The 27353-nt window shown below is 48.2% G+C and overlaps 4 protein-coding genes and 1 long non-coding RNA gene across 16 annotated transcripts in view; 1 reads left to right on the top strand and 4 right to left on the bottom strand.

Moving 5' to 3' along the window:
* HOXB3 (homeobox B3) overlaps positions 1-20942 on the bottom strand; it is a 59819-nt gene extending 38877 nt beyond the window's left edge. For 3 of the 8 annotated variants that reach the window (XM_040653079.2, XM_040653081.2, XM_040653105.2), the window contains exon 1: positions 4111-4253. The gene's annotated coding sequence lies outside the window, so the exon portion shown is untranslated. Of the gene's footprint in view, positions 1-1274; positions 4254-20430 lie in introns of those variants that run through there. The other 5 variants (XM_040653083.2, XM_040653104.2, XM_040653085.2 and 2 more) reach the window with 3 other exon arrangements.
* Positions 5365-20942, bottom strand: HOXB5 (homeobox B5). 3 transcript variants are annotated; one of them, XM_046904354.1, is made up of 3 exons: positions 20431-20942; positions 7570-8980; positions 5365-6591 (listed from the first exon to the last, which is right to left on the bottom strand). In XM_046904354.1, the coding sequence occupies exons 2-3, from the start codon at positions 8114-8116 to the stop codon at positions 6344-6346; spliced, it is 795 nt and encodes a 264-aa protein (XP_046760310.1). In that variant the 5' UTR covers positions 8117-8980; positions 20431-20942; the 3' UTR covers positions 5365-6343.
* HOXB6 (homeobox B6) lies at positions 10446-20942 on the bottom strand. Of its 3 annotated transcripts, XM_040653304.2 has the most exons (3): positions 20431-20942; positions 12882-13468; positions 10446-11587 (listed from the first exon to the last, which is right to left on the bottom strand). In XM_040653304.2, exons 2-3 carry the CDS (start codon positions 13288-13290, stop codon positions 11328-11330), a joined length of 669 nt encoding a protein of 222 aa, XP_040509238.1. In that variant the 5' UTR covers positions 13291-13468; positions 20431-20942; the 3' UTR covers positions 10446-11327. The 3 variants fall into 3 exon arrangements, with proteins under 3 accessions (XP_040509238.1, XP_024999768.1, NP_001383565.1); XM_025144000.3 differs by having other exon boundaries at positions 10446-11596; positions 12882-20942; NM_001396636.1 differs by lacking the exon at positions 20431-20942 and having other exon boundaries at positions 10583-11587; positions 12882-13617.
* Positions 15233-26864, top strand: LOC124417424. Its single transcript, XR_006932205.1, has 4 exons — positions 15233-15446; positions 17425-22245; positions 23050-25052; positions 26547-26864. It is a non-coding gene; the product is annotated as an uncharacterized LOC124417424 (long non-coding RNA).
* HOXB7 (homeobox B7) lies at positions 22881-26948 on the bottom strand. The gene is made up of 2 exons (XM_040653307.2): positions 26467-26948; positions 22881-23854 (listed from the first exon to the last, which is right to left on the bottom strand). The coding sequence occupies exons 1-2, from the start codon at positions 26864-26866 to the stop codon at positions 23601-23603; spliced, it is 654 nt and encodes a 217-aa protein (XP_040509241.1). The 5' UTR covers positions 26867-26948; the 3' UTR covers positions 22881-23600.
* Between the last annotated feature and the right edge of the window lie 405 nt (positions 26949-27353).

The following is a 27353-nucleotide window of genomic DNA, read 5'->3' as shown; positions in this document are numbered from 1 at the left end:
TTTGTGCCCCTTCCTTTTCATTTAGTTCTCTTAATTAAATCCTTTAACAGATTTTTAATCACTTTTTGTCGAATAAAATAAGGCATCGTGCACATCTGTAACTCGGTTACCTTGGCGGACTTTGTTTTTTGGGGTGTTTTTTTTTGGTGGGGTTTCTTTGTTATGATTTCATTTCTATCTCGACCCACTTTGGCTCTTTTGGTGCAGCTTTTCAAACCTGGGTGGAACTCGATTTTATTTACTGTTACACCACCCCCAGAGTGCAAAGGAGCCCTGAAAGAAACGAAGGCTTTAAAAAAAATTCCTACATTTGCAAAAAAAACCCAAAACAAACAAACAAACAAAAACCCGAAAAGTAATAAAAATAAATAAACCATGACGTTCAAGATGGCCTTACAATGGCACTGCAATACTGAGCTGCTTTGCACTGAAGCACTCCCCAAACCTCTGTGTCACTCACGAACACGTTTTCTCCCGTTTATTGCTGAATGAGGCTGGGAACCAAATGGGTACATCTGGGTGATATTTTGCTTTTTCACTCCTGCATATCACTGCCCTTCAGCGGCAGGGTCCCATCCTGGCATAGGGCCCTGGGGACACAGCACAGCCTGTGCATGCCCCGAAAGTCAGCGTGAAAGGGCTCTGTAATTAATACAGATGTTCGACGCGGCTCTTTCAATCTGTGAAGCCCGTGATGGCTCTTGGGTGAGAAACAACTGCTTTGGGGTATGTCCCCCCCCCCCCCCCCCCAACTCCAAAGAAGCAGGGAAGCTTAGAGCTCAGACACTATTCACTAAATGAAAGGAAACCTTCGGGGATGGAGAGAGGGTAAAGGGAGAAGGCAGAGAGAGAAATAAAGAAAAAGAGAGGTAAACGTGGACTTGGTTGTGCCCATTCGTAACAAGCCACAGACATCCAAACTGCACTGGAATGGCTGAGCTGGTGGGGAGGATGCTCAAGGCTTTGGTAGACTTTGCACATTTGAAGCCAACAGACACTCAGCCACCTCCAGACTCAGTTTTGGAGAGGCCTTGAGTTACAGTTTTTCCCCATACACACCCAAAACAACAGTATAAAGATCTGCACAACTGCAGGTCTGCGAAAACAGAGTCTATTGTAACCGTGTACAAGAGATTCTCCCTGCTCACGAACCTTGTATTAAAGCATTCTGTATTTATTCTGTCTTCTGCGGCAAGGAGTAATTGTCCCATGTCTGATGTATGCCATTAAAATGAGAGAAACGATGAAAAATGCAAAGGAAAATCCCCACCTACCTGCACGGTCAGAGCTCTGTTTTCCTGTTTATCCTCCTTATACTTCCTTTCCATCAACAACAGGGAGATTTTTTTTTCTTTAAAGGATAGGAGGGAAGCCTGTGCTAAGCCTGTGCTCCTTCCCAGGCTGTAAAATGGGAGCCAATTATTCCTCCCTGTGTCTCACAGGAAGCTGGAGGTTAACACCATATAGGGGGAGAAAAATCCCCCCCCCCCAACCCAGCTTGTAAAAAAACCAACAGAAAAAAAAAAAAAAAACAAACGAGGAATCGTGGTACAGTGATTCAGGTAGAAAGTGAACAGTGTGGGGTTTCGAGTGACAGATAGATGGGAAGGAGAGGGGGTGATATTGCGCCAGCAACCAACACAGCCCCAACACTGCTCCTTTACTGTGACAGACCCAGTGCCATCCTCGTGCTAAGATAAAGGGATTGGCAAAGGATTACTGCTAACATTACCTGTTGTGGCCCATACAGGCATCTCCTTGCTGCAATGTCTTGTAGCTGAACAGCATTTCAGACTCTCTTTTTCTCTGCCTAGCTCTGTCTGTTACCTTCTCCCTTTGATATAACAAGCTGCTTACACCAGATGATTAGAAATGGTGGTGCTTGAGATCAAAACCTCATCCCTAGCGTCATCAGACTGGATTTGGAAGGAAAGTTTGCTTGTGACCGTATAAGAGACGAATACGTTTGGGTGGGATGAGACTTAATGCAGATGAGGGATAAGGGAGAGGCGGATGGATGGACAGAGACGCGGATATGTGGATGGATGAATGTTGGAAACATGTTGGTGGTGGGTACACACATGCACTGTTGGTACGGTTACTTTTTCAGATATATATTTAGGAGGAGGGATGTCACTTTTCTTGCCTAAATCACCATCCCCGGAATCAGACAAAATCCTTACTAGTCGCCAGTACAGACCAGAAGGGTTAAAAACGACCAGGCCCATCACTGCTCTAACCCCAGGACGATTCACACCTCTCACCACAGCCCCACACCTCCGAGCGCCTCTCACACTGCGGAGACAAAATGTCTGTAGCCCATCCAGTCTGCGGCTAAATTCACATTTAAAGTCTATCCCATTGAAATGCCTTTAGGATCCCATTAAAAAAAACAAACCACCTTTATTATCAACTGAAAAGCAGGGCTGCAGCTCGCACGGACTTCAAGAGGCTGCTCAGAATGAAACCAATCTGCTGAATCAGAAAGGTTCCCTTCCCCTCTTTGAATTTCCAGCTTTTGCATTTATGTTTACGCGTTTCAGAACGGAGGTTTTCAGGGCTGCATCAGCCACCCCCCCGACTGGCCAGGGGACAAGCCGGGAGTTCAAATGATGATCGCAAAGATATTAGGAGACACATGGAGCAGGACAGGAAAAACAGCCCGAGGAAGGAAAAGCAATCTCCAAAGTGTGCAAAAGGGGGGACATTCTGCTTTGTGTAAAGGAGACGGACATGTGTCCACCAAATGTTGTCTTACCGTGAAAATCCCCACTAAGGAGGAAAAAAAATAAGCTGGTGGCTGCTCCGAATTCTGGAACCTTCCCCCCCCCCCCCCACCCCCCCGGCTCCATACCTCCGCTTTGAACTTTTTTTCTTCCTTTCTTTTTTTAAAGGAACGGGGAGGTGGGGATGGATGTGAGTTGGTTCAGGTGCTGCCCAAACGTCCCCTCACCTCTCCCGCAGATGTTCCCCTTGAAAACCACCCCCAGGTTTCCTGCGCTGCGCTCAATCTGCGCGGCCGCGGAGCTCCGGGGGCCACCTGAGCGTCCCCACCCGCGGAGCTGAGGGCAGCCCGGTGCCTCCTCCACCCAACCCCGAGCCGTGGCAGCCTCTGCTCCCCTGCCCTTCCCCGCTAACTTGTTTATTATTCCAAAGGGGAAAAGAAAAAGCCCTGCTGCCTGTCTTTTCCAGAGCGATGTCACTCTGAGAGAGAGCGAGAGCAGCAAAGCTGTGACATATAGGTGGGTTCCATAACGCTCGCAGGGTCTGTATGCAAACTGCAGCCTCTCTGATTATTTTTCTGTAGCACTTCGAGCCAGGCTGGAGACATAACAGCGGTCATTCAGTGTCTCCATATGGTAGAAACGAACGACGGAAATGTACGTTCTTATTATTGAGGGGAAAAAAAAAAAGAAAAAGAAAGAAACCCAAAGAGGAAAAAAGAAATAAAAGAAAAAAAGGAAAGTTCGGATGGGAGGGGGGAGGAATTAAACCGATCCCGACAAAGGCCGAAAGGAAAAAAAGTAAAAGTGCGCAAATTTCCTCGGCAAGCAGGTGAAAAGAATTACAATCCAAACGTGGCCACAACCTGGAGAGCACAGACGTAACACAGCTCATTGAAATGCAAAGGCATGGACCTGGTCGGTGGCTATTTGCAGCATTACAAAACACACCAAAGCACCGCCAACAAACGAGCAGGATCCTTTTCTTTTCTTTTTTTTTTTTCTTTTTTTTTTTCTTTTTTTTTTTTTCTTTTTTTTTTTAACACGGAGAAGGAGGAAAACAAACTTTGTCTGAAATGCACGCATCCCCCGGCACAGATAGGATGGAGCCCTCCCTGCAATCATAATGAATCTTTACGGCTTTTCTATTCCTCCCCGTTCCACAAAGTTTCCTGGCGGGCCTCGAAGCTGTGATGGAAATCTAATGCAATTCCAGCTCTCGGGAGGATAAGAATTAGGACCTTCAAAAAGTGAGAAATAAAGCTCTGAATGAGAGACAGACCCTCTTTCCTCCCCTCTCAGCCTTTTTATTTTTTTTCTTTCCTTTCTCTTTTCCGTATAAACCCTTTAAAACAGTTCGAGCAGATAATATTTCAGAAGAACTTACTTTCAGGACTGCAGTCTATTGGCTCTCTGGACTGAAAACTGGACCCGCAAAACATGTTCCCTGCAAATGCAGCGTTTATCTCATCTGGAAAAGTGCTCACCCATTGCTGCCCCTTACAAGCCAAACCAAGCAGTTAAAGTGTCACTTAACATTCTAGAGAATGTGAAATATATTGTACATTGTCAACTCCCCAAAACCATAAAACTAACTTTATGGACCTCACGTGACTTTTGAGAGCCAGTGAGGGGTATCTGTCTGAGGTCTGGGCGATTTTTACGATCTAACTTCTAGATAAAACCCTATCCATTTGACATCTAAATGTCATACCCACTTTTGGTATAGTTTGCTATTGGTAAAAAAAATAATAAATACCAAGGGAAGGCGAGCAAATGGTTTGGGATCTGACAGTCCACTTCACATCCCTCTCAAAATCACTTAAGAAGTACCTAAACAGTGGGAGATTAAGTTTGGTAAGTTTTAAGATCCAACTTTACTTGCTGCGAACAAAAAGCCGGAGCTGTGCTGGAGGGATGGCAGTGGCGTTTTGCCAACGAGAGCGACTCGAAGCTGGAGTGCCTCTCGCCTGGTTAGATTCCCTAGGTAGCAGAATGGCAACATTTGCCATCTTTGAGGCTGTTGGGTTGTCTGCGGCCGAAATGAGTCGTTGGAGCGAGTGTCGGTAGTCGGAGAGTTGCGGTCTGTGATTTACATGCGGAGGCAGAGATGGGATGCGAGCTCAGCACCACCGAGAGATGGGAGAGATTACAGCTCAGGGCAGAGATGTTCTGTAGAGATGTTCATATAGATCTGTATACCCATTTGCTATGTATGGTAAATATACAAACACACAGAGGCGTGATTCCATAGAGCGCAGTTTTACGTGGCTATTGATAGAAATACCACTCGCTTTTAGGATTTGTGTGTGTGTATGTCTATATCTGACCGTTCCTGAAACGCACGTATATCGTCGGAGGGGGGGGGGGGGGGTATTTATACCGCGTCGTTATAACTTGAAGTACTTTCCAGCAGTTTGTTTGCTATGTTGGAATGGGGGGGAGGGGGGGATGCGCTGTTTTTGGGGGGATGCGGCCGAGAAATGGGACAAAGCGGCGTTTTCTGCGGGCGGTGCGCGGTGGGGAGCGGTGTGTGGGTGAGCTTCGGAGCTCCGGAGGAACTCAGGGCCCTACCGGGAGCGCCCGGTGCGGCTCAGCCCGGCTGATTGCGGGGCAGTGCGGGGACGGAGCGGAGCCTTTGTGAGTAGGAGAAACGTTTATTTGACTTCAAGGAAAGCTACAAACAAATACAAAAAAGCGTATAGGCAAAGTACTACCAGGCAGCTAGACATGACAGATGCCATTTTTTTTTTTTTTACACGTAACATTGCATTCACTCTGCCCACTACAAACCGTCTATTAGTCACATCAGGATTATTCCTAGTATTTACAAACATGAGAGCACTCTATCGTTGGTCCGATTTTATACATCTTTGAATAGTGAAGTTTACCCACGTCTAAGAGCACATCTCAGAATCAGCCTGGGACGGGAAATCCGGGCCTGAAGTTTGAACTAAAACACAGACTGGACAATTTTAAGACAGAAAGATACATGAGATTTTTCTTTTTTTTTTTTTTTTCCTTTTTCCCCTTTTTAATTTTTTTTAATCTTTTTCCCCCTTTTTTTTTCTCTTTTTTCCCCCTCTTTTTTATGTTTTTTTTTCTTGCTTATTATTATTTTTTACTGCGACTGTAGTGCAGGAACCCCCGATTTTAGCTCAGGCAGAGAAGAACTCACCCCCAAAGCAGTAAACTCAGGAAGGGGAAAAAGCAACAAATAAACAAACAATCGTTATCTGTTACCATCTCATAAATAAGTTATAACATTTATAGGGCTCACATAAAACATGCTGGCTTTCCAGAAAGCATCAAGATAGCACGGACACGTACATTTATAAGAACAACGAGAGCATGGGGAGCATCTGGAAATAAAATTTAATAATAATTAAAAAAAATAATAGGAAAAAAATTAATAAATCAACCCAAAAAAGAAGAAACCACGACATGAACTCAGTCCTGGGATAAAGGTACCATACGCGTCGGTTTCGAATAGCAACAACATGCCGAAAAGAAGGTGCCTCACTGTACAGTACTCCAAAACTAAGATCTGCTGCGCTTTATTTATTTACGGATTTATTTAATGTTTCCTCTTCTTTCCTCGATATTCCTTCCTCTATAATTTATGGCTGAAAGGCGCTGCCCGCAGAAGCTAAGCTCATGCTTTTCAGTTTATTATCCTTCTTCCATTTCATCCTCCTGTTCTGGAACCAGATTTTGATCTGCCTCTCGGAGAGGCACAGAGCGTGAGCGATCTCTATTCTCCTCCTGCGGGTGAGATATCTATTGAAGTGGAATTCCTTTTCCAACTCCAGGGTCTGGTAGCGAGTGTACGCTGTCCTCGCCCTCTTCCCGTCTGGTCCAGTCATGTCTGAATAACACGGACAACAACGGGATTTTGAATTTCTCTTCAACTCTTTCTGCCAGGGTTTTTTAGCATTACGGCTATATATATATACACCTACGTATATTTAACACCGAGGTAAAAGATTCACCTTCCTCGGGCAATTAGGAACGCTGCTTATTCCCAAAATAGCAGCCTCCCCGCCTCTCCCCCCGGTCTCCCTCTCTTTCCCGCACACCCCCCGACACGTGGAAATCCCCCCACCTTTGGCCCCTCCAGAACCGACACCCGAGGACTCAATATTCATAATTTAACCGAAGAACCGAGATCCTGAAATCGCCCTTTTTCACCCCCGCCTGTTGTTTTTGTGTGTGTGTGTGCGCCTGCTTGCTGGGTCATCTGCTTTAATGCTGCTTTCTTTCCTCCAGGAGGAAAAAAAAAAGCGAGTTTGGGGGTGGGGGGGTGCGGGGGGGGGGGGAGGACGACTCACTGTTTTCTGTATCTCTTTGCAATTTGGGTTTTATCAAGAGCAGAATGTCAAACGTACCCCCAGCAGAAGAAGAGAAGGAAAGGACGGAGAGATCCATCTGTGCATATAATGCCATTTTAATGGTCAATTCTTTCCTTTCTTCTGCCCCCCCACCCCCCACCCCAAAGGAACACCCCCTTCCCTCAATTTTTAAATTACCTTCTCCCACCATGGACATATCGCTACTAGCCTGAAATAAGCGCACATTTCGCGGACGGAATAGCGAAACTAAAATAAATTCTCCCCCCTCCAGGCGCCAGAGGCAGCTTTAAAGCAGTGATCAGAGCAAGAAATGCAAAAAGCCATAAATAGCTGCGATTCTGATCAAAGAGCACCGAATAAAGGGAAGGAGAGAAAAAAAAAAGGGGGGGGGGGGGGCGGGTGTGGGAAGGGAAAGGGGGGGATAAAAAAAAAAAAGAGGGGTGTGCGAAAATAAACAACAACAACGACAACGACCGAAAAAGAAGTAGCTGTACCATGGCTAATGTGAAGTTTCCTCATCCAAGGGAATATCTGAGGTGCCTGCCCTTCTGTTGCTGCCGTGGAGGTTGCGATGGGCTCTGCCTGCGCTCGGGGGATGCTGCTGCTTATTGGAGTGCCCTCGTCGGCTCCCGAGGACGCGCTGGTCTCGTCTAGTTCTGTGAAATTTGTGTTGGTGCTGGCAGAAGTAGCTTGGTCGGAGGGGGACGGGGCGGGCTTGCCTCCATGGCTCTCGCTGTTGGAGCAGGGAAGGGAGTCGGGAGAAGATAAGGAGCAGCTAGACGCCTGTCTAAACCTGCTCTCCTGAGCTGGAGAAGGGAAACCGCGGGAGCTCTCCCCCACAGCCCCAAAGTGACTAGAGGAGGCTGAGCGGTTGATGCTAAGGTCCATCCCATTGTAGTTGTAGCCATAAGAGCTGGAATGCATGGTGCTTGAATCTCTGTAAGAACCGTTCATGGAACTGCTGGTCCCATAATTTAGTAACTGATAGTCGGGGCCATTTGGGTAGCGCCCTGAGAACGAGTTTACAAAGTAAGAGCTCATTTGGGTTATTTTGGAGGGCTTGATTTGTGGCTCGTGGTCGTTATAACCCTGTGCTTGACGATTTATGATGTATTAATGAATTATAGCAATGCACTGTACTTCGTTTTTGCTATGTATGCGGCCAAATATGGGGGGAGGGTGGGGGTGCGTTTGGGAATCACGTGCTTTTGTTGACCAGTCGTAAATTCTCACTGATGACCTCAAGAGGTAATTCATGCTCTATGGTTACAAATAATGACGAGCGCGGAGTCGTTAGGCCCAAGTCGGTGCGCGGCGCCCCGAGGCCCCGGGCGCGCCGGCGCGCCGCTCGCGCCACCTTGGACTGGCGCGCCACCTGCCGGCCGCGCGGGAGTAGTGCAGCCCGGCCCCGACCCGCACCCCCGGCCCCAACTTGGGGTCCCCTCTCCCCTCTTTCTCCCTCTTTCCAAAATCCAAGGAGAGGAATCGGGGAGGTGTTGGGGAGGTCCCCGCTTAGCGAGATGTTCCGCGCTCTCCACGTGGCTCCTCGCGCCCGGCTCGATGTTTGACCCAACGCGCTGTTTCTCGCTGTTTCTTCTGTTGTAGGATTTGAGTTTGGAGGTGTTGTGTTAAATCCCTTGTGGGTTTCTTCTCCTTTTGGGGGTGTGGGGACAGCGCGTGGCCGCGGGTGTTTATTTCCGTGGAAGAAGGAGAGTTTTGTGATTGCCGAGCCGGGCGGTCGCACCTCCATCGAGGGGAAAAAAAGAGGGGAAATGAGGGGAAAAAAAAGCAAAAAGAGGCAAAGTCCGGCCGGTGGGAACGGTGACAGCGTTGCTTTTAGGATATTCTTGTTCCCGAGCATTTCCCGTCCTCTTTGTGTTACGTTGTTCCTTTCCATGTGCAAACCTGCAAGGAATATTGGGGAGCAAAAGCACTCAGAAATGGCTAAAAGCGATGGGAAAAAGCTGTGCTTTGTTAAGCGTTACTTTCCTTTTTCTTGTCATTTTCTCTCTCTTTCATTTCTTTCTTTCTTTCTTTCTTTCTTTCTTTCTTTCTTTCTTTCTTTCTTTCTTTCTTTCTTTCTTTCTTTCTTTCTTTCTCTCTTTCATTTCTTTCTTTCTTTCTTTCTTTCTTTTTTCTTTCTTTCCTTCTTTCTTTCTTTCTTTCTTTCTTTCCTTCTTTCTTTCTTTCTTTTTTTTTCCAAAGCAGTTTAGGAATTTCGTATGCTTGTCTGCAACTCATTGGAAATTATGCGCCATATTGAAAGTGACATATAATTATAATAATTACGGGCAATGAAAAGCGTGGCAATAATAGTAAATGTCCTACAGCTGTGAAGCTTCTGCATGAATTGATTTTAAAAGTGACTGACATTAAAGCAGCTCGTGGCACGGGGGAATGCATTCGTACAGAGGTATTCCTGTGGCAGTGGGGAAAGGGAATGGGAGTGGGGAGATCCTATTGCATTGCTCTCAGCACCCCCACACCCCCGTGAAACTTCAGAAAATCGTATCCGGGTTCGGCCGCTCTGTTTGCTCCTTTCCAATCCAAAATCTCCAGCAGAACAAAATAACAGAACCGGGGCGGGGGGGGGAGGAAAGCGCTTTGTTTCGTTTCACACCGAAGCCCACCAAAGTTTGCCATTTGCACGTAAAGGATTCCTCTTCGGAACAGAGCAGAAACGTTTCCCCGTCCCATCCCGAGCGCAGTCAGACCGCCAGAAGGGGCCTTCGGAATCGCTTTCAAAATAAAAGAAATCTCCTGTGTTAAAAGAGCTCGTTAGACTGAGTTTAGATCGCTTCTTTCCTGTTTATTTGTTCCTTCCTTTCCCCCTTCTTTTTCTTGTTGTCCCCCCTTAAATGAATGCTATATTCCTGCAGCCGAAAAGCTGCTCGTTTCATAAGGAAAATTCCCCTGAAATCTGGACTTTTTTCGCCAAACACTTCACTTTGATTTGGGGATATGAAGGAAGGGAGCAGATGTTTGAAAGATGCTAGGCAAATGTTAGGTATGTTTGGTGGATAAATGAGAGCATATTTTTGCCCGTTTCCTTGATTTATTATGTATATGGAGAGGCTTTCGTCATAACTCTTTGTACTATAACAATAAAAAAGAGCGATACTAAAGCAGAATGTCAGCGAGGAAATACTATTGGTGAAAGGTCCTCCATTTCAGATTAGACAAAAAGAGGGAAAAGCAGATTTATCTCTCCACTGTAACTTCCGTATGCTTGGAGCTGCTCGTCCTTGCAGATTAGAAGGCAGTGCCATAAAGAGAGAAGCAAAGCTCCCTTCATAACTCCGCGCTCCTTCAGCACGGCGAGTTGCCCTGGAGAAGGGAAAGATAACAATACTGACAGTGGTGGTGTGCGTGAGATCGAAGACTTTGTTTTTATTAGAGAATTCCATGTTCATACCTAAGACAAACTCCAAACACAACACGTACAAAAAATTAATAAAATAGAACTTCTTCTTCTATTTTTTTTTTGTGGGTTTTTTTTTTCCCTGTTGTTGCTTTTGTATCCCTATAGGTAGTACTCGTTCTTTCAGTAGGTTTTTCTTTAAAAAGAAAAGAAAAATAAAAGGAAAAATAAAAGATAAACTCGTTACGAGACCTCAGGGCTTGATTAATTTACCAAAGGAAGGGGGGGTGGAGGGGGGGAAGTTGAGGAGAAAAAAAAACCCAAAACCCAACCAAAAACCCCTATGTAAACCGTGCAGGAAACATTTCTTTACAAAATTAAGACAATAAACACCCCGAATGACATATATTGCAGCACTTCCATTAAATACAGAGTTAGCAGATTACTAACAGTGACACCAAGGGTAGAAACACGGGTAGGAGTCCTTTTTTTTTTTTTTTTTTGTCTTTTTTTTCCCTTTCCCTCTCACTTTTTCCCTTTTCTCCCTTCTCTCTCTCTCTCTCTTCACTTTTTATTATTATTATTATTTTATTCCATAGGGGATGGGGGGAAAGGGGGGGGGGGGGTTGGATGGGGAGGGAAGTCTAGGAAGAAAAAAAAAACGCAACTAGAAGCCTGATTTTTTTGTTCTGGACACGACAGATATTGGGAACACGAGTCCATGGCATTGGTGGCCCAAACTTTTCTGTTGCTGTCGCCGTCTCCGCAGAGCTCTCGTCCCACCAATGTGCGCGTTTTCCCTTCCTCGCAGCCAGCCCACACCACCCTCATCCTCCTGGCTCTCACACGCACCCACTCACTCCCTCTCTCCTTTCTTTTTAAACGCTCCTTTCACTCCGCCGTTTTCTCCTCCTCCTCCTCCGCGCTCAGCTGCGAGGAGCTGAGCAGTTTGTTCTCTTTTTTCCACTTCATCCGACGGTTCTGGAACCAGATCTTGATCTGCCGTTCCGTCAGACAGAGCGAGTGGGCGATCTCGATCCGCCGGCGCCGGGTCAGGTAGCGGTTGAAGTGGAATTCCTTCTCCAGCTCCAGGGTTTGGTAACGGGTGTACGTCTGACGGCCTCTGCGGCCGCTGGGCCCGAAGGAGGAACCTGTGACACCCGCAAAATAATAATAAATAAATAATGATGATGATGATATGTATATATATATATTTTAAATAGAGAGGAAAAAGAAAAAGGTGGGGGGAGATGAAGGGAAAAACCCCGAGGTGCGGTGGAGGTTCCGAACAGCTCGGCCCCCCCGCCCCGCGCTTGTGTGCGCAGGGCTGGGCGCCTGCTCGGTGCTCCGGGGGGCTCAGCCCGAGCCCGGCCTCCGCGGCGCTGCGAGGCGCTACGCGGAGCTCCCGAGCGCGGAGGTTCCGCGCTGGGCTGCGCCGGGAAGAGGGGTCAGCGCTGAGCTGCGCGGCGGAGTGAAATCTATCTCAGTCCGCGATGAAAAATCGCAAGGTGTTCTCTCTCTCTCTCTCTCTCCCCCCCCCTCCACCCCCGAACCCCCCCTCCCCGCGCCCCCCGCCGCTGTTTTCCACCCTACCGGCAGCTGTAATGGAGTTGAGCATTTAAGCAATAATGAAGTGAATCGATCTGCCCAAACTCTGCATTAAAGAGGACACAACACTTTATGTCCCTGCGCTAATGGACATCAATTCGGAACTTTAAAAGGCAACAAATGCATCTAAACACGGGGATGAGGGTGGTGAGCCTCTATTATTTTTATCCCCCTCCCACCCCACCCCCCTTTCTTTTTTTCTTTCCCTTCTCCTGATTGAGGAAACAGCACTTAAAGAAGTCATATATCACCAAGGGGAAAAAAATTCTCCCCGGGCAGACTTTTCATTATGTGTGAGTTTCATTAAAAATGTAAGCTCTCCCTCCTTTCAAATATTTAAACACTTCTATATTATTTAACTGCAGCTCGGCTACGGGGGGTGCGTGGGGGTGCGGGTCCGTGCGGGTGCGGAGTCCTCCAGCTCTGAACTGGGGGAGATCTCCCCGTCCGTTCGGGGAAAGACAGAGATAAATCGCTGGAACTGCGTGACACGCAAACAGGAATGTGAAATAAAAAAAAAATATAGGAGGAGGGGGGGGGAGGGAGGGGGGCAGAAATACTGTAAGTGGGGATTAAATACGGAGCAAAGTTGTTTGCTGCTGTTCTATTTGGGGAGCTGGGCGAGAGGAGCAGAGCCTCACGGCGTGAAGTTTTGGTGCGTGTCAGGAGAACTTGGAGCCTTTCACGTTGCCTAAGTTCCCCGCTGGAAGTTTGGGCTCTAAAGTGAACCTTATTCCTGCTTCCCTCGCTCTCTCTCGCTCTCTCACTCTGGCGGTAACAAATAAGAAAGGGGGGGAGGAGATTGATGTATTTATTTCTGTAAAAGAGTAAACTCACTATTGCAAGAGTTCATCCGCTGCATCCAGGGGTAAACCGGGGCGGAACACTTTTGCTCCTCGCTCTCTCCGAACACAGTTTTGCTCTGCGCGCAGTCCGACTTGCGCGGCTCGGGGGCGAAGGGGACCTCGTCCAGGTTGGGGGGGGGGCACGCAGGGTCCTTCTCCCTGAAAAAGCCGCCGGCCCCATAGTCACAGGCGGAGCTGCGGCTGTAGGCTCCGTTGCTTTGCTGGTAGTAGGGAGAGGAGGCATAGCCCTTCTCCTGGACTCCCGTGGCTCCATAGGTGCTGGGGTAGTGCCTCAAAGGATCCGCATAGCCCGAGGGATATAACGGGATCTGTCCCAGGAAGGGCTCCTGCCCCGCCGCCAGACTCACCGGGAAGGTCGAGTTGACAAAATAAGAACTCATTGGAAGGAGCCTGCCGTCCTTTCCCGGCTTTATGATTTGTTGTGTTTTATAGTCCAAGTGGTTTAGCTATTAGTAGTATATCGGAGATTGGGTTTTAGCTGAAGGGAGATGGCGTGGTGCCAGCGAGGGACACAAGGAAATACAACCATCTGATCATGGGCTGACCAATAGCAGGCGCCTGAGGTTGCAAAATAGCACCCATGAGGAGCTGAGATTGCACCAGGGACCCCAAGAACAAACCATCCACCCCCTTTTCCCTCCCTTTTAAACAGCAGAAATGCACCCCCTTAACCAAATATATAATATCTGCGGAAAGAAGCGTTCCCGGCGCGCTCAGAGCTTCAGAAATAAATAAACCGCCACCCCCTCCCTTCCCCCCCCTCCACTTCAGCACCGGGGAGTGAGAGCCGGTGTGTGCGGATGACGGTGTGCACGCGGATGTATTCACACACATAACGCATACAAATACCTGGTCCGGGGGGGTGGTTGTGATGGGGGGGGGGAGGAAGGGGGGGGGGAGAGGGGGGAGAAGTTAATTGTTTGCATTCGGAAAACTTTAACCCCTGTTGCCAGCGAGCCGTCCGAAAATAGCTGAGCGCTTCTCTGCCGTTAAAGGAAAGATAAAAAGAAAAAGTTTGGCGTTCGGGTGGGCGAACTTCGCAGGGAGCAGATCCCGCCGCTTTGATTAACTCAGATTTCCGATAAGGGAGCAAATAAATGCTGACAGCTTATTGCGGTCCATTCTTTAGCTCATTACCATAGATTTGCATCGTCTGTTAAAGAGAGCTGCGCTCCGTTCACCCAAACCTTCGCTTCTCGCCTTTGGGGTCCTTTTCGTTTCTTTTCCTGCAAAAGCCATATCTTGGGGGAGATGAATGGAAAATCGAAGTATTTCTTTTATCCTTTGCAAAATCCCGATCTGCTCCCGGTCCCGTACCGCATTGTGCCCTCTTGCGTTTTTTTGTTAATACCAAATCCACGCCCGACCTTTTATGGCCAAAAGGGAGCTCTGAGTTACGCTCAGAAGCGGAGTTTATTGATCGTCACCGATCGGGATTGTTTTACGAGAGGAAAGCGGTGGTGCGGAGGGGTTCTGCCTCGGAGACCCCGCGGTTCGCAGCTCTCCGAGTCCGTCCCCGCTGCAAAACGCCTCTTTCTTTTTGCCAACTTCAAACGCTGGAAGCCCCTAAAAGCCACACTTTGCTCTTGGGGGTCGCCTCTTTCCTTTATGGATACATTCATCCCTTTTTCCCCCCCTGTCCCCCTCCGGATTTTGTCGCCGGGGATGCGCTCTGCAATACCTGGTGCGTCCCCCCCCTGACACCCCCCCCCCCACCTCGGTTTGCTCCCCCTTATCAAACGTGAAAAGCCGGAGAGACCTTACAGAAAACAAAACAAAACAAAAAGATAATAACGATAAGAATAATAGTAATGAAATACGGAAGTGCCACTGATCGCATCGTATGAAGGACTTCTTTCCCCATCCGAATTTGTAACCATCTGTCTGTCGGTTCTTACACGCGGTGAAATGACACACGTTATCACACGCACTCCTCTGTGTCTGGATCTGCGGCCGTGTGTGCTACAGATCTAGAATTACATACATTACATGCTCACTGTACAGCTGCCAACTCGGCTCTCTCTGACGGAGCTTTAAGCATCTACGAAAGTCGTATCTTATTACGAGCTAATTTATTTTAAACATCGTATTTACAGGAGCAAAGCCAAGATTGTTTCATGCCATGGCTGCGATGAACATTTCGTCTGAAACGTAATCCTTATAATTCAAGGAAATTACACGCAAAGGAAGTAGTTTTCCATCCTCCACCCCACTCTCTGACTGATATCTCCTATATTTGTTCTTGCAGAGTTTCCCTCGGTGCATGGCGTGGACCCAAACTTACGTAGATCGGCTTTATTGGTATGCGAGGAAAACAAATATGGGACTGAAAGGGAACGATGGCCGGAGAAGAACGAGGAGAAAAAAGCATCGGGTGAGAGCCTGAAGTTCACAGCTTTGCAGGAGCCGCACCGCTCCTACATTTGATTAGAGTTACGCAATATTGATAGCGCTACCAAAACATCGACTGTCTGGCACGACCGGCTCCGCATGCAAATTCTGGGCTAAGAAATGGGATGTCCTGATAATTCAGTGCGTGAGTACATCTGCTGAAATGTTTGCTATAATGTTTGCTCTCAGTTCTCACGGTTGCTCTGCGAATAAATGCCTCGAAATAGTTTGGACACCCCCTCGCCTCCCTCTCCCTTCGTCCCCCCACCCCCCCTCACCCCCCCCTCGGATTTACCGTAGTAAAATACTGCTCATATTGTGCACGTATGGCTGAAGAAGGATTTTAGGGCAGTTTATAAGTGGGCATTATATAAGAAAACAAAATGCATTGCAACTGGCCACTTGCGAATTGCTTATTGCTGACATTTTAGATGCTCTATAGACGAAATGAAGCTTCTCTTGGCCCTGCGGATGGTTATTTGGGGAGAAAAAGGAGAAGAGAGGACAAACTGAAATACCTATATACCCAAAACCAGAAAGAGTGTCACAGTGTTCATCTTCCGAAGGGTCCGGCCCGAGGAATAATTGGTTTGCCACCTAAAATGCATGCGAACACGAGGGGGGACCTTACACTATGCTGTATCTTAGAGAACCGTACCTTCGGCACGGAGGTGGTTTCTATTCCCATGTAAATGGCTTTGCCAAAATAAAGGGCTGAATAAATAAATGGATGGACGGTGGCTTATGGGCACGGCCGCTTCGCAGACACTCTCCTGCCTTTCCCGATATAAATCTGAGACCGATTTCGCGAATCTCTTTTCTTCGGCCGCCTCCAGCGCCAGCCAAGCCGGGAGGGACACAGACACAGAACATAAAGGACTCAGCAGCAAGCTCGTACAGTAGCCCATAAGTTAGGTCTCCCTCTGACAGTGCCCATTGGCATATCTTTATTCAGCCTTTGGCCTCATCTCCTTAAAAACAGGCTCAGAGAAGGGGCAATAAAGCGGGGAAGTCGCAGGAGACGCCAGAAGGTGGTAGAGAGCGTTTCACTGAGCGCTGGGAACCCGTCTTTGCTCTCTGACTGACATCACTCAGCTGGCAGGGCATCAATAAAGATAAAGGGACGGATTTACAGTACGCACAATCACGGCTATCTGCCCAGGAAGGTCCCACTTTTCTGTTGCTTCGCTTTTCTGGCCAGCAAACGTCATCCCCACAAAGCAGAGGGAGGCAGATAGATGAGGGGATTAAAACAACACCCAAATATTTCGAAATGCAAACAGAACAGAGCATTTCTTGTGCGAGAGTTAAACCGGCTAAGAACTTGGTGGAAAGTTCAGTGCAGTTGGTTCCAATAAAAAATGAAACTCTTTTTTCATGTGGAGCTGGAATTCCCGATCCTTCTGAAGTGAGAACACAGCGGGGGTTTCCCTACCCAGGGACTTATTGCAGCCATAAAGTCAAGCAAACACCACGAAAACACTTGAAAAAAAACCCTTGTTCCTGGAGTCAGACATAGAAAGCAGTTGGCAGCAGAGCAGCCTCTCTGTAATGCTCAGCCACAGCCAAATCACATCGGGGGGAAACCCGACAGAAGTCCTCTGTGCTCCGCTGTTGCCGTGTTTAAAACAATGACCCCTGAAGGTGTAAAAAAAATACTCCCTCTCCCAACGCATAACCGCCTAAAACTGAATTCCCAGCAATTTAAGTTTAATTTACCTGACTTCCCGTGCGGTGCGTAATAACCTTGTTAATGGGATCTTTGAAAAGAAGCAATAATAATCTACCATTGTTCCATTAAAGAGTGAGGCTAATTATTAACAAAAAAAAAAAAAAGGGGGGGGGGGGGGGGAGGGAGGGGGAGGGGGGGGAGGACATTGAGGTGGTCACATCGCACCCAGGCGAAAGCAAACCCTGAGGGAGAGGGAAGGGTGGAAGGAATATCGGTGAGCAGAGGAAGGCAAAAGCCGACGCGTATCGTGCAGGGCGTAAGGCGAGTGCTGCGGGGTGTTGGGAATTACAGCATGGAACGGTTTAATCACGGCTGTTTCGGGTCAAAAGAGAGAAACTTTCCAACCCCCCCCCCATTCCCTCCCCTCTTTTTTTTTTTTTTTTTAACATAGGCACCGATCATCTCACTTTCTTAGAGAAAATGTCACCAGTCCAGACGTAAACAGTTGCCAGGAAACTGCGTGGTAGAAGGAGAAAACGAGAGGGAGAAGGAGAGAGAGAGGGAGGGAGAGAGAGAGAAACCTTTTAAAATAACAGGCACGCATTGTCCCTTCAAAGCCCGCAGTAACTTAAAAGTGATTCGTCGTCTGCCTTTACTCTCTGCTCCTTCCCCAGCAACCACCACCATTCTGTGTACACGACTTGACATATCTTTTCCAGACCCCACCGAAATGACCACTGGAAGCAATAAATAAATAAAAGCCCCTCTGCCTTTTATGATTAGCTCAAATCCCACCTCGCCTGCGCCTCGCACGTCATTACTGGAGCTCATTTCACAAGATCTCCGCTTGTGCTCCTGCTCTGCAAACAACCAGCTATCTTTCGTCTTCCATGTGTGTATACAGATAGATAGATGCGAGCTTTTGTGTGTGTATACGTATATGTGTATGTATTTATGATAAATCTCTGCACACATGGCAAGGAACAGACACACAGTTGCATGCACACAGCCGTCACGCATCGGAGTAGGCACAGCTCAACATATGGACATACGGGGTGCAAGTAGATCTCATTGTAGGTGATCTATTTACATACATACATACATCCCATATATTTACGTTCAGACGCTTTCAGGCTACGCACGGAGCTAGAAGCACCCCCCGCATCCCCCAAGCAGAACACAAGGCCTCGGGGGTGCAAAACGCCATAGGAAACCCCTAGTAGCTCGGAGCCGGGCCTTGCCGTGGGGCACAGAGGACGGGATCCGGGCTGTCCCCTCCTCACTCCCACCCCTCCGCCCCCCACCTCCTCGCCCCCCGCCCCACAGGGCACTGCGGGAGCCCCCGGGGAGCGCCGGCCGCCGCCGCCGACGGTAGATGGCAGCAGACGGCGGGGAATGGGCGAGCCCCGCGGCGCGGCGGCGGCACCGGGGGGACGGCACGGCGGGGAGCTGCCTCCCTTCTCCTCCACCGCGTTTTATTTCCATCGATGAAAGCGCAGGGAGGCTGCCAAAGAAGGGAACGGCGGGGACCCCCCACCCAGGGGCACGCGTGGGCCGAGGGTTAAATCTCGCTGCCCGCCCCGAGGTGAGAGATCCCACAAGTGGTTGCCCACGGAGGGTGTGGAAGGATCGGCATAAAAGGGATTTGGAGGAAGGTTAATAAATTGTTCGTATTATTATTATTTATTGCGTTGAGGAGATTTAAAAAGAGCAAGAAAACGAGTGCGGAGAGACCTAGATCTAAGGGATAACAGGCAGTGAACTAGCATTAGCTTCCCCCCATCGTGATTTATGAAAAAAATGTAACAGGTTTGGGAATAAATAGCTGTTAAAGATTGTCTTTCTGTTGATTATTTCCACGGCTTGCAATCATTTACTCTTATCCACGCGATATTCCGGCACAGTCAAGTTAGAGAAGATAAATCGTCACGTCATAAAACGGTTTATGCTTAAGTAATGAATCTCATCTTAATCTCGTTGCACACACACAGGCTCCTACAGCATCTTATTTAAAAAGCGCCTTGTAACAGAGTCAATTAGTACTACATTCAACCACCCGAAAGCTGGAAAAAATGAAAATCACATTCAAAATGACGCGCATCTCCGGACAATTATTACCCTTAAGGCAACGTTAGGGAATCAGACAGCACGGAGGGGGAACAGCGGGGGGATTTGCACAAAACCTGGCCGCAAGCTGTGGGAAAGGACCAACACAACGTGAGGCTGAAACCCTACCCGGTATTCCGGCATGGAAAGCCATAAAGACCCGTTAACACTGCAAAACGCAATTAAATACGAGGAGGTTTATTGCGCTGCAACGTCAGCTTCATTTGGGAGTTTCACGAGGGGGAAAAAAAAAGGAAAGAAAAGAAACCACAACACGACACAATGAGTGCACAGCGTTTTGGGTTGGCTTCGTTCTTCTTCTTATTATTTTTTCTCTTTTCATTTTTTTTCCCTCTCCATTTTTTTAAACTAATTTCCAGAACCGTATTTTCGAGGACTACCGTGAAATGCCCTCTTCGAAGAAACCACCCACATCATAATGACCCTGGAGAGCAACGCAAAACCCAACTGGCTTCCACACAAACTTCGCCAAATTACTGGGCTCGCCTGAAGACAGGCAAACTGGCACGAGATTCTGCGAGGGGGATAAAATAAAACACCACAACTACCCACAAAGGGGCTGGTAATTTTTTAAAGGCAGTATCTAAAAGCCACATCACCGAGCTACTGCAAAATCCTTCATTCCAAGCCTACCATCGCCAGGTGACCTTACAGGCTTTATCCTTCCTTCTTATTCCACGTCTTTCTTTCCTTTTCCTTCTTTCTTACTCTATTTCTTTCTCTCCTTTTCTTTCTTTCGCTCTTTCCTTCTTTCTTTTTTCCTCTCTCTCTTTCCTTCTTTCTTTCCTCCCTCCCTTTCTCCTTTCTTTCTTTCTTTCTTTCTTTCTTTCTTTCTTTCTTTCTTTCTTTCTTTCTTTCTTTCTTTCTTTCTTTCTTTCTTTCTTTCTTTCTTTCTTTCTTTCTTTCTTTCTTTCTCTTTCTTTCTTTCTTTCTTTCTTTCTTTCTTTCTTTCTTTCTTTCTTTCTTTCTTTCTTTCTTTCAGTCCTCTCTCTCTTTGTCTTTCCTTTTCTCAATCTCTCTTCCTTTTTCTATCACCCTTTCTTTCTTTTTTCCCTGTCTCCCTTATTTCTTCCTCATTCCCTTTTTCTCCCCTTTTCTCTTTTTTTCTCACCGTATCCTACAATCTTTCGGATTAATATTCACTAAAACACATTTCCACCAGCCGTGATTTCTCCCTTTTTCATCACTCCACCCTTTTCTGTCTATTTCCCCCCCTTGGGTAGGGGAGGAGAGGGAGATGGGGAATGGAACAGAAAAAAAAGCAGCTTAACAAATGCATTTTCTCAAAGAAAAATAAATAAATTAAGAGAAACAGGTATTATTTCCTTACCTTTTGACGTCCATTTCTGTGGTATAAGCAAAATATATAGGGAGAGAGAGACAGCGTTTGCTTATCTGTTAGCTGACAAATATTGTCCCAACCTGATAGCCGTCGATTGCCTCTCTGACTTGTGATAGCTTCTTGCATTTCTGTCATTTGCATAGAAAATGGAGTAACTTCCCTCTTTGAAAAATGATAGCCACCACTCCGTCCAGAATCTCCACTGTCCCTCCATTACTACTGAGATTCCAAATCGGCAGGCAAATTAACAGAGGAATTAAAAAAAACAAAAATAAAAAAAAATTTAAAAAGGAAAAAAAAAAAAACCCTCTTTTTCTACGTGTGTATGTGCGGATGTGAGTGCCTATGTGTGCGTGTGGATGTGTGCATAGGCGTCCCCCCTCCCCTCTCCCCTGGTTTAGACCTATCGAGCCTATACACAAAAGTAAAAAAATGTAAAGAGGAGAGAGCCCTATAGAGGACACTGATCCGACCCAAGGTGCAGCGGACAGAAGAATGGTGCAATATAACCACATGGGAAATAATAAAAAGTTCATGTTCACGGTTAGCAGTCCACATGACCGGCTCTGGCCAATCCCAGAACCCAGCCACTCATAAAGTTCTATCACAAAGTTGTAAATTTTCATAAAACAACAAGGAATTTATTGCATTTCTTCATGACCGGTTTAACAGCAGTCTTTTTCTTAGCCGCCATCTTTTTTTTAAAACAAAAATAAAAGAATATGAAAAGGGGTTCGGGGATTTTTGCCCCCTTTGGTTCTATGGAGGGGGGTGTTCGAGAGAAATGATCGAATAATTCCTCGTGTAATAGGCTATGAACAATAATGACTCCCCCGAAATAAAGAGATTGGGCTTGGGGTTGGCTTTTAAACGAGCAAAGACACTAAAACAGTGGGGTTCGGGGGAGACTTCGGATATCTCTTTATATTCCAATGCAACGGGGAGCCCTTTTTTGCTGCAAAGGGCAATTCGCAGATTTCGGGGGTAACAAAAAGGGGAATAAAGGCGGACAGCGGTGCTCGTGTCCTGAGCAGAACCGGGGCGCGGGGGGGGCGGAGGGGTGGGGGTCTATGCTCAGGAGGTCCCCACGGCCGCTCACCCCCAGGATCCGCTCATCCCCCCCTATAGCGCGGGGACTCCCATAGGGACGGACGGGGTGCGCAGTTCGGGTCTCGGAGGTATCGCCATGGCACACGTTTCGCCTTTTCCATGAGACCCTCCTCGATCTCTCCTCGATCCCTCCTCGATCCCCTCTGCTTGCGGCACAGCTCCGTGCCAGGAGGGGCCGATGCAGCAGAACGGGGGGGGGGGAGGGGGGGGGAAATTTCTAGAACAGCTTTTATTTATCTATTATTATTATTATTTTAAACCTCGCGAAGAGAATCGCACCAAAGGATTCACCAAGAAAAAAAATGGAAGATTTCTCTTTGTTTTCCCTTCCTTCGAGCGGATTTTCCAGTGTTCATATGCCACCGTAAGTGGCACCTTTTACTAATGGGCTTGCCGTAATTAGCAGATGCAGCCTGCGCTGCAAATCGCTCTTATGGATGTGGGCGCGCGGCTCCTTGACGTGGCATCATCCCCTTTTTTTTCTCTGGGACCTTCTGCTGGATGCCCCGCTCGCCTCCATGGGGCCATCCATGGCGGTGGGTGGCGAAAAGGGAAGGAGGGGAGGAAGGCGGAAAGCTGCCATTCCCCAACCAGAAGCTCTCTGCGCTTCCCCGGCCGCATCCTGAGCGCGCATTTGGCGAGCAAGTTACGCGGAGCCTCCGCTGGAGGAATCCGCGTTGTGCCGCGCACTCTGTAAATATATAAACGGGAGGGGGAGAGCGGCGGGGGCTGCTCCCTGCGCAAGTGCTTAAATTTGCTCGCTTGTGTTTTGCATTGTTGATTTCCTCCCCCCCCCCCCCCCCCCCCCCCGTTTAATTGCTTTAATTTCTTTTATGCGCGCTTTGATTCTAAACATTATTCGGTGCTAATGAAAGAGTTCCAATCCGCAGTAAAGTAATTGGAGAGCGGGGGGAGAATCTTTAAAAAGAAAAAAAGAAAATAGTAAAGCCCGGCGAAATAGATCGGGGTTTTTATTCCTGCAAATTGGTTCAAGAAGAGGAGAAGTACAACGAAAGGTGATTTGGGCGCTCCGGGCCTCTCTGCATTCCTCCTTCGGCAGTGGCCACAGAGGGAGGCAGAGGAGGCGGCCGCGAATTTCAGTGCTGCTCATCGCATCTTGGCCAAATCTCTCCAAAAAAAAAAGCACTCCAAGGTTGGAAGCGGTGTTGAGAGAGAAGAGGAGCGCACGGTGGTGATAGATCGGGGCAGGTTTTAATATAAATGGGGTCTTTTAATAGACACATTTGCTCGTATATAGTTATAGATAGGTAGACTCCAAAGCCTTGAGTGATGTTCTTAGCAAAGAAAGGGAACGGAACGCAACGCGGTTCGAGAAGATGGGAGATTTCCTTTTTATTTCGAAGAATAATCAACACAGACGAGGGGAAAATTAAAAGCAACACGTCGCCATTAAATACTTTGCTACTTCGATATACAACAGTTTACGTAGCACAATATTAATTCCTCTTCTTTTGTTTTTGTTTTTTTTTTTCCTAGGGATTCAACAAGGAGGAAACCCGGGTAAAAATATACACAGACAAAACAGCCTTGCAACGTGGAAAGAACCACAGAGGTTACAGGGAGAAGGCGTAATAATAATTCCTATTATGTACAGGACTCTATATACGCTAAGTATAATTTGCATTCAGATTTTCAGGTCACATCTTCTAAATTAAAGGTGCTAAACACGACCACGTTACTTCATACCAAAAAAGTACACAGCGAAGTACAAACGGAGATTTACAAATTACTTGGACTATAGGGAGACTCACATAGAAAAAAAAGGTGTCTATTCTGACTCTAAAGCCACATTTAATAGGTAGATATTCATTCTATTGTACAAAAAAAAAAAAAAAAAAAAGACTTCAATATAGGTAGTATTTTTTTTTCAGTGTCAGGAAACACAACGTATCATTCCTAAGTTTTTAATTATTTATGCACTTAACGTTGATTTTTTTACTATATAGTCTTTTCTGGGTGGTTTTTTCCCCTTTCTTTTTCCTATTCCCGTGAGCTTTCACGTTTCCTGGATCCACCTTTTGTCCTTTTCATTCCTCCTCGTCGTCCTCCACGTCTGCCTTTTCCTGGCTGCTGGAGCCGGAGCAGGCAGTTTTATTTTCTTTTTTCCACTTCATGCGCCTGTTCTGGAACCAGATTTTGATCTGTCTCTCCGTGAGACACAGAGCATGGGCGATCTCAATGCGTCTCCTCCTCGTCAGGTAGCGGTTGTAGTGGAACTCCTTCTCCAGCTCCAGGGTCTGATACCTGGTGTAGGTTTGCCGGCCGCGTTTCCTATCCGTGCCTGGGAAGGAAACATAGATTCGGATCAGTTGGGTTTGGGGGGGGAGGTATATTTTTATGCCCAGTAACACCCGTTCCTCTTCATCTCCACAAAACAAAGCGCACAACCTGATCCTACCTTTCTCCTCATTCGCAATACGAACTCTCTGCTCCAGGAGCTTTCTCTACCTCACCCTCCCTATTCTCGGCCCCGAAACATCGTGAGTTTCCTTGCCCTTCATCTCGGAGAGGCGAGCGGTGATTTTCCGCATGCAGCCCCACTGTGTCTCAGAGCCGAGCGGGATGGAGCTGCAAACTTCACCAAGTTTCCTGCTCTCCTATCAGGGCGCTCAGCTCCTGCTTTAATTTCTGCTTAAACACCACAAACTTCGGATGGAGGAGGGATAAATACACACACACACGAAAAAAACCCCAGCGAGTGCTGCGCCTGCTACCTCCACAACCCCAACTATTTGTCCTCTCCTAAAGCTGTCATCGGGCTGCTTGCTTGGGAAGGTGTGTGATGGTCTTAATTATTTCAGGGAATGTTTTGGGCTCAGCGGTGGCTTCTGCTCGGCTGTGGCTGACGAGGGGGCTGCTACCCCCGGGTGTGCACAACATGGGAAGAGCCTCAACTCTACCGCAGCCTCTGCGCCGCTATTCCGCTGTTTGGAGAGGGTCTGTAAGGGGCCCGACCCGTAATTCCACCGCCCCTCTCCAACCCGACGTTTCCTGAGTCCAAGTGGGAATAATGGCACAATATAACGCTTGTGATCCCTCTCTATTTTCTGTGTAAATGCGATGTCTATCTACAGTATAATGTATTCTTTCGTGGAGAAGTGGGGATGGCGGACAGCAGCCCTCGGCCTCTCCTCCACACATTCCACCAGACTCCTCTTTCCTCCTCCCCCCCCCCCCTTTTTTTTCCCTTTTTTTTTCTTTTTAAAGGAAGAAAAGGTCCAGTCATTAAAAGGAGGGAGGAAAAAGAGCAAAATAGCCGTGCTAGCTGTAAAGTACGAATCTGCAGGTCGTGGAATGTGGGTTGTAAAATCTGCTGAGGGAGAGCCATAAACTGCTGCTGAATAGGGATGACAACTCTATCTCTGCTCGCTGATGAAATTCCACAACCACGATCGCACAGTGGGCATCAGGAGCTGGAGGAGGGATCCCCGAGGTCGAGTTTCTCTGGTTTTAGGCACAGCAGATCGCAGAGCATCCAGGTTCGGGAGTGCGTGGTCCCCCCGTTTGCCCTTCTTCCAGACCCTCCTAACGCTGTTCCTCGCAGCGTCACATGCTGAAAGGGGTGGGTGGGTGGGGGGGTTGTGCGGGGGTGGGGAGTGGAGGGCTTCTTAAATCTAAAGCCGGATAAAAGGAGAGACGAAGTGTTTACGACCAGAAATATTTGGTCTTTGATAAATCAACTCTAAAAGTGAATGAATTATGGATCAGGTAATGGAAAGGACTGACCACCAAATCAGTGCGAGGGTACCTCCTGCCTGTGAAGCCGCCCAGCATTGGCTGCCCCTCTGTTTTCCTTTCCCCTCGCTATGCAGGAGGTTGGCCCGCACTCCTCTCGCCCCCGAAGTTTACTAACACGACACTTTCCGAAGATTTGGCTGCTCTCAGGGATGCTCTCAAGTTGCAATCTGGCACCGGGGCCGCCGGAGACATGAGCTCATGTGTTCTCCTCGCTCCCAGGCAGGACAGCTCTTCCCAACCCCGTGCCAGGGTCACCCGGCTATAAACACATCCACGGGTGTCCGAAGCACCGGGAGTACGCCGGGTGGGGCCCGGAGCGAAGGGAATCCCGGCCGCAGGCGCTCCTTTCCCGCGTCCCAGGCGCTCCCGTGCGATGGGAACGGGATATTTAGGAAATGTTACTTGACACTGAGACGGAACACGACTGGGGATGAAGGCAGAGCAGCGTCCCGTCGTTGGGTGTCCCCCGCCCGCCCCCACGAGCGGAGCCCTGCGTGGGTTTCCCCGCTTTGGGATCCTGCCTGGGGTTATTTGGAAGGTCACCCTGCAGTCCCTGGATCCGTCCCTACAGCCGGATCCCGGCCGGAATGTCAGCGGGTTTTTTTTTGTGAGCAGGGCTTTTAATTGAGCCAAGGATGATGTGTTGCTCTTTCGGATGGCAACACGCTAGGCTTAATCGCGGTGTCTGGGACGCGGTGGCGAGGGGCTGGCAATGGAAGGGTTTGCAGCCTGAGAGGAAACAAAACGAGCTTGCGAGCACCTCCCATCAATAGTTTATTTCGGAATCTATATCTACATCTACACAGGGGTAGCGCGATCTTCATCCTGTAAATATAGGAGAAGAAGGGGATGGCCATTATTCCTGCAGCTCTGTCTGTCCCCTCTAAGACAAACTGCCTTTTGCACGGCACACACACAGCCCCAGCACCACTAATAAATATTTAAAGCTAAAAGGATGGCTTTATGGCGGGGGTTTCTCTCTCTCTCTCTCTCTCTTTTGAAGCCGGAGATTCGTTTTCGGTGAAACGTCATGAAAGGAGTTGGGGACAATTCCCCCCTCCCCTCCCCCTCCGCCACCCCCCGCGCACGCCATAAAATAATTTACACTCCCCCCACCCCTCCCGGGCTCCTTTCTTTAAGGAGGATTGCGCTTACCTGTGCTCCTCATCCAGGGGTAGATGCGGAAGTTACTGTCGCTTTGCAAATCTGAATCCCTCTGGTCCGTTTTGTTGCAGTTCTGCTTGGAGGCATCTCCCGGGCACATCATGGAGAGGTTTTGCTCAAAGGGGGAACAGTGCATGTTGAAGGAGCCGGGCTCCAGGCCGTACCCCGAGGAGTACATGCCGGGGGGTTGGGGGTGCACGGCGCTGCCGCTGGAGTACAGCCCGGGCATGGAGGAGGCGAAGGGAGGCGTGGAGCCGGCCCCATAGCCCGCTCGTTGGGTGTTGGAGGCGAAAGCGCAAGAAGTTTGCTCGGGAAAGACTCCGGATGGGAAAACCGAACTTGCGGCTTGATATTTAGAAAATAAAGCATTCGCATAATACAATGAACTCATAATTTGGCCGGGTGATTTGTAGGTCGGGACGTTTTAGTGTCGGTTTTACGAGGTACCGTGATATATTACGGAATTAGAGTCCAGATTTACACCAAAAAGGAGCCCTTTTTCCTCCCGGCCCATGTGACGCGCGGGCACGTGGCTCCAGCGGCGCCAATCGCCGCCCGCTCCCTCCTCGGGGGCAAAAAATTGTAGTGCTGCTGGATTTATAAAATATGATAAATAATTGATGCGATATAAAACCCTCCAAGATCTATGCTGGAAGGGGGTGAAATTGTGCTGGAGTCGATAAGCAACCTGTAATCAGTTTTCAGCTGAGACCGAGGGAGAAAGAGAAAGGCGAAGGGGAAGGGGGGGGGGGGGGGGGGGGGGGGGGGGGGAGGTGGTGCGCGGCGCTGCTCCTCTCGGTCTCTCTCTGGTGGAGGAAAAGGAGCGGAGCTCTATTTATCCCTTTATTGATCCCGTCGAAAATTCCCTCCTTCGCTCC

Source organism: Gallus gallus, chromosome 27, assembly GCF_016699485.2.
Source record: "Gallus gallus isolate bGalGal1 chromosome 27, bGalGal1.mat.broiler.GRCg7b, whole genome shotgun sequence".
NCBI lineage: Eukaryota > Metazoa > Chordata > Aves > Galliformes > Phasianidae > Gallus > Gallus gallus.
This window is presented reverse-complemented; position numbering and strand designations above follow the sequence as displayed.

Coding starts and splice junctions, on each gene's coding strand:
- HOXB5 (XM_046904354.1), bottom strand. CDS start 8,116: ATGAGCTCTTACTTTGTAAACTCGTTCTCAGGGCGCTACCCAAATGGC. Junction 6,592..7,569: donor GAAACTTCACATTAGCCATG/GTACAGCTACTT, acceptor CGTGTTATTCAG/ACATGACTGGACCAGACGGG.
- HOXB6 (XM_025144000.3), bottom strand. CDS start 13,290: ATGAGTTCTTATTTTGTCAACTCGACCTTCCCGGTGAGTCTGGCGGCG. Junction 11,597..12,881: donor GCGGATGAACTCTTGCAATA/GTGAGTTTACTC, acceptor ATTATTTTGCGG/GTGTCACAGGTTCCTCCTTC.
- HOXB7 (XM_040653307.2), bottom strand. CDS start 26,866: ATGAGTTCATTGTATTATGCGAATGCTTTATTTTCTAAATATCAAGCC. Junction 23,855..26,466: donor CCCCTGGATGAGGAGCACAG/GTAAGCGCAATC, acceptor TTTCCTTCCCAG/GCACGGATAGGAAACGCGGC.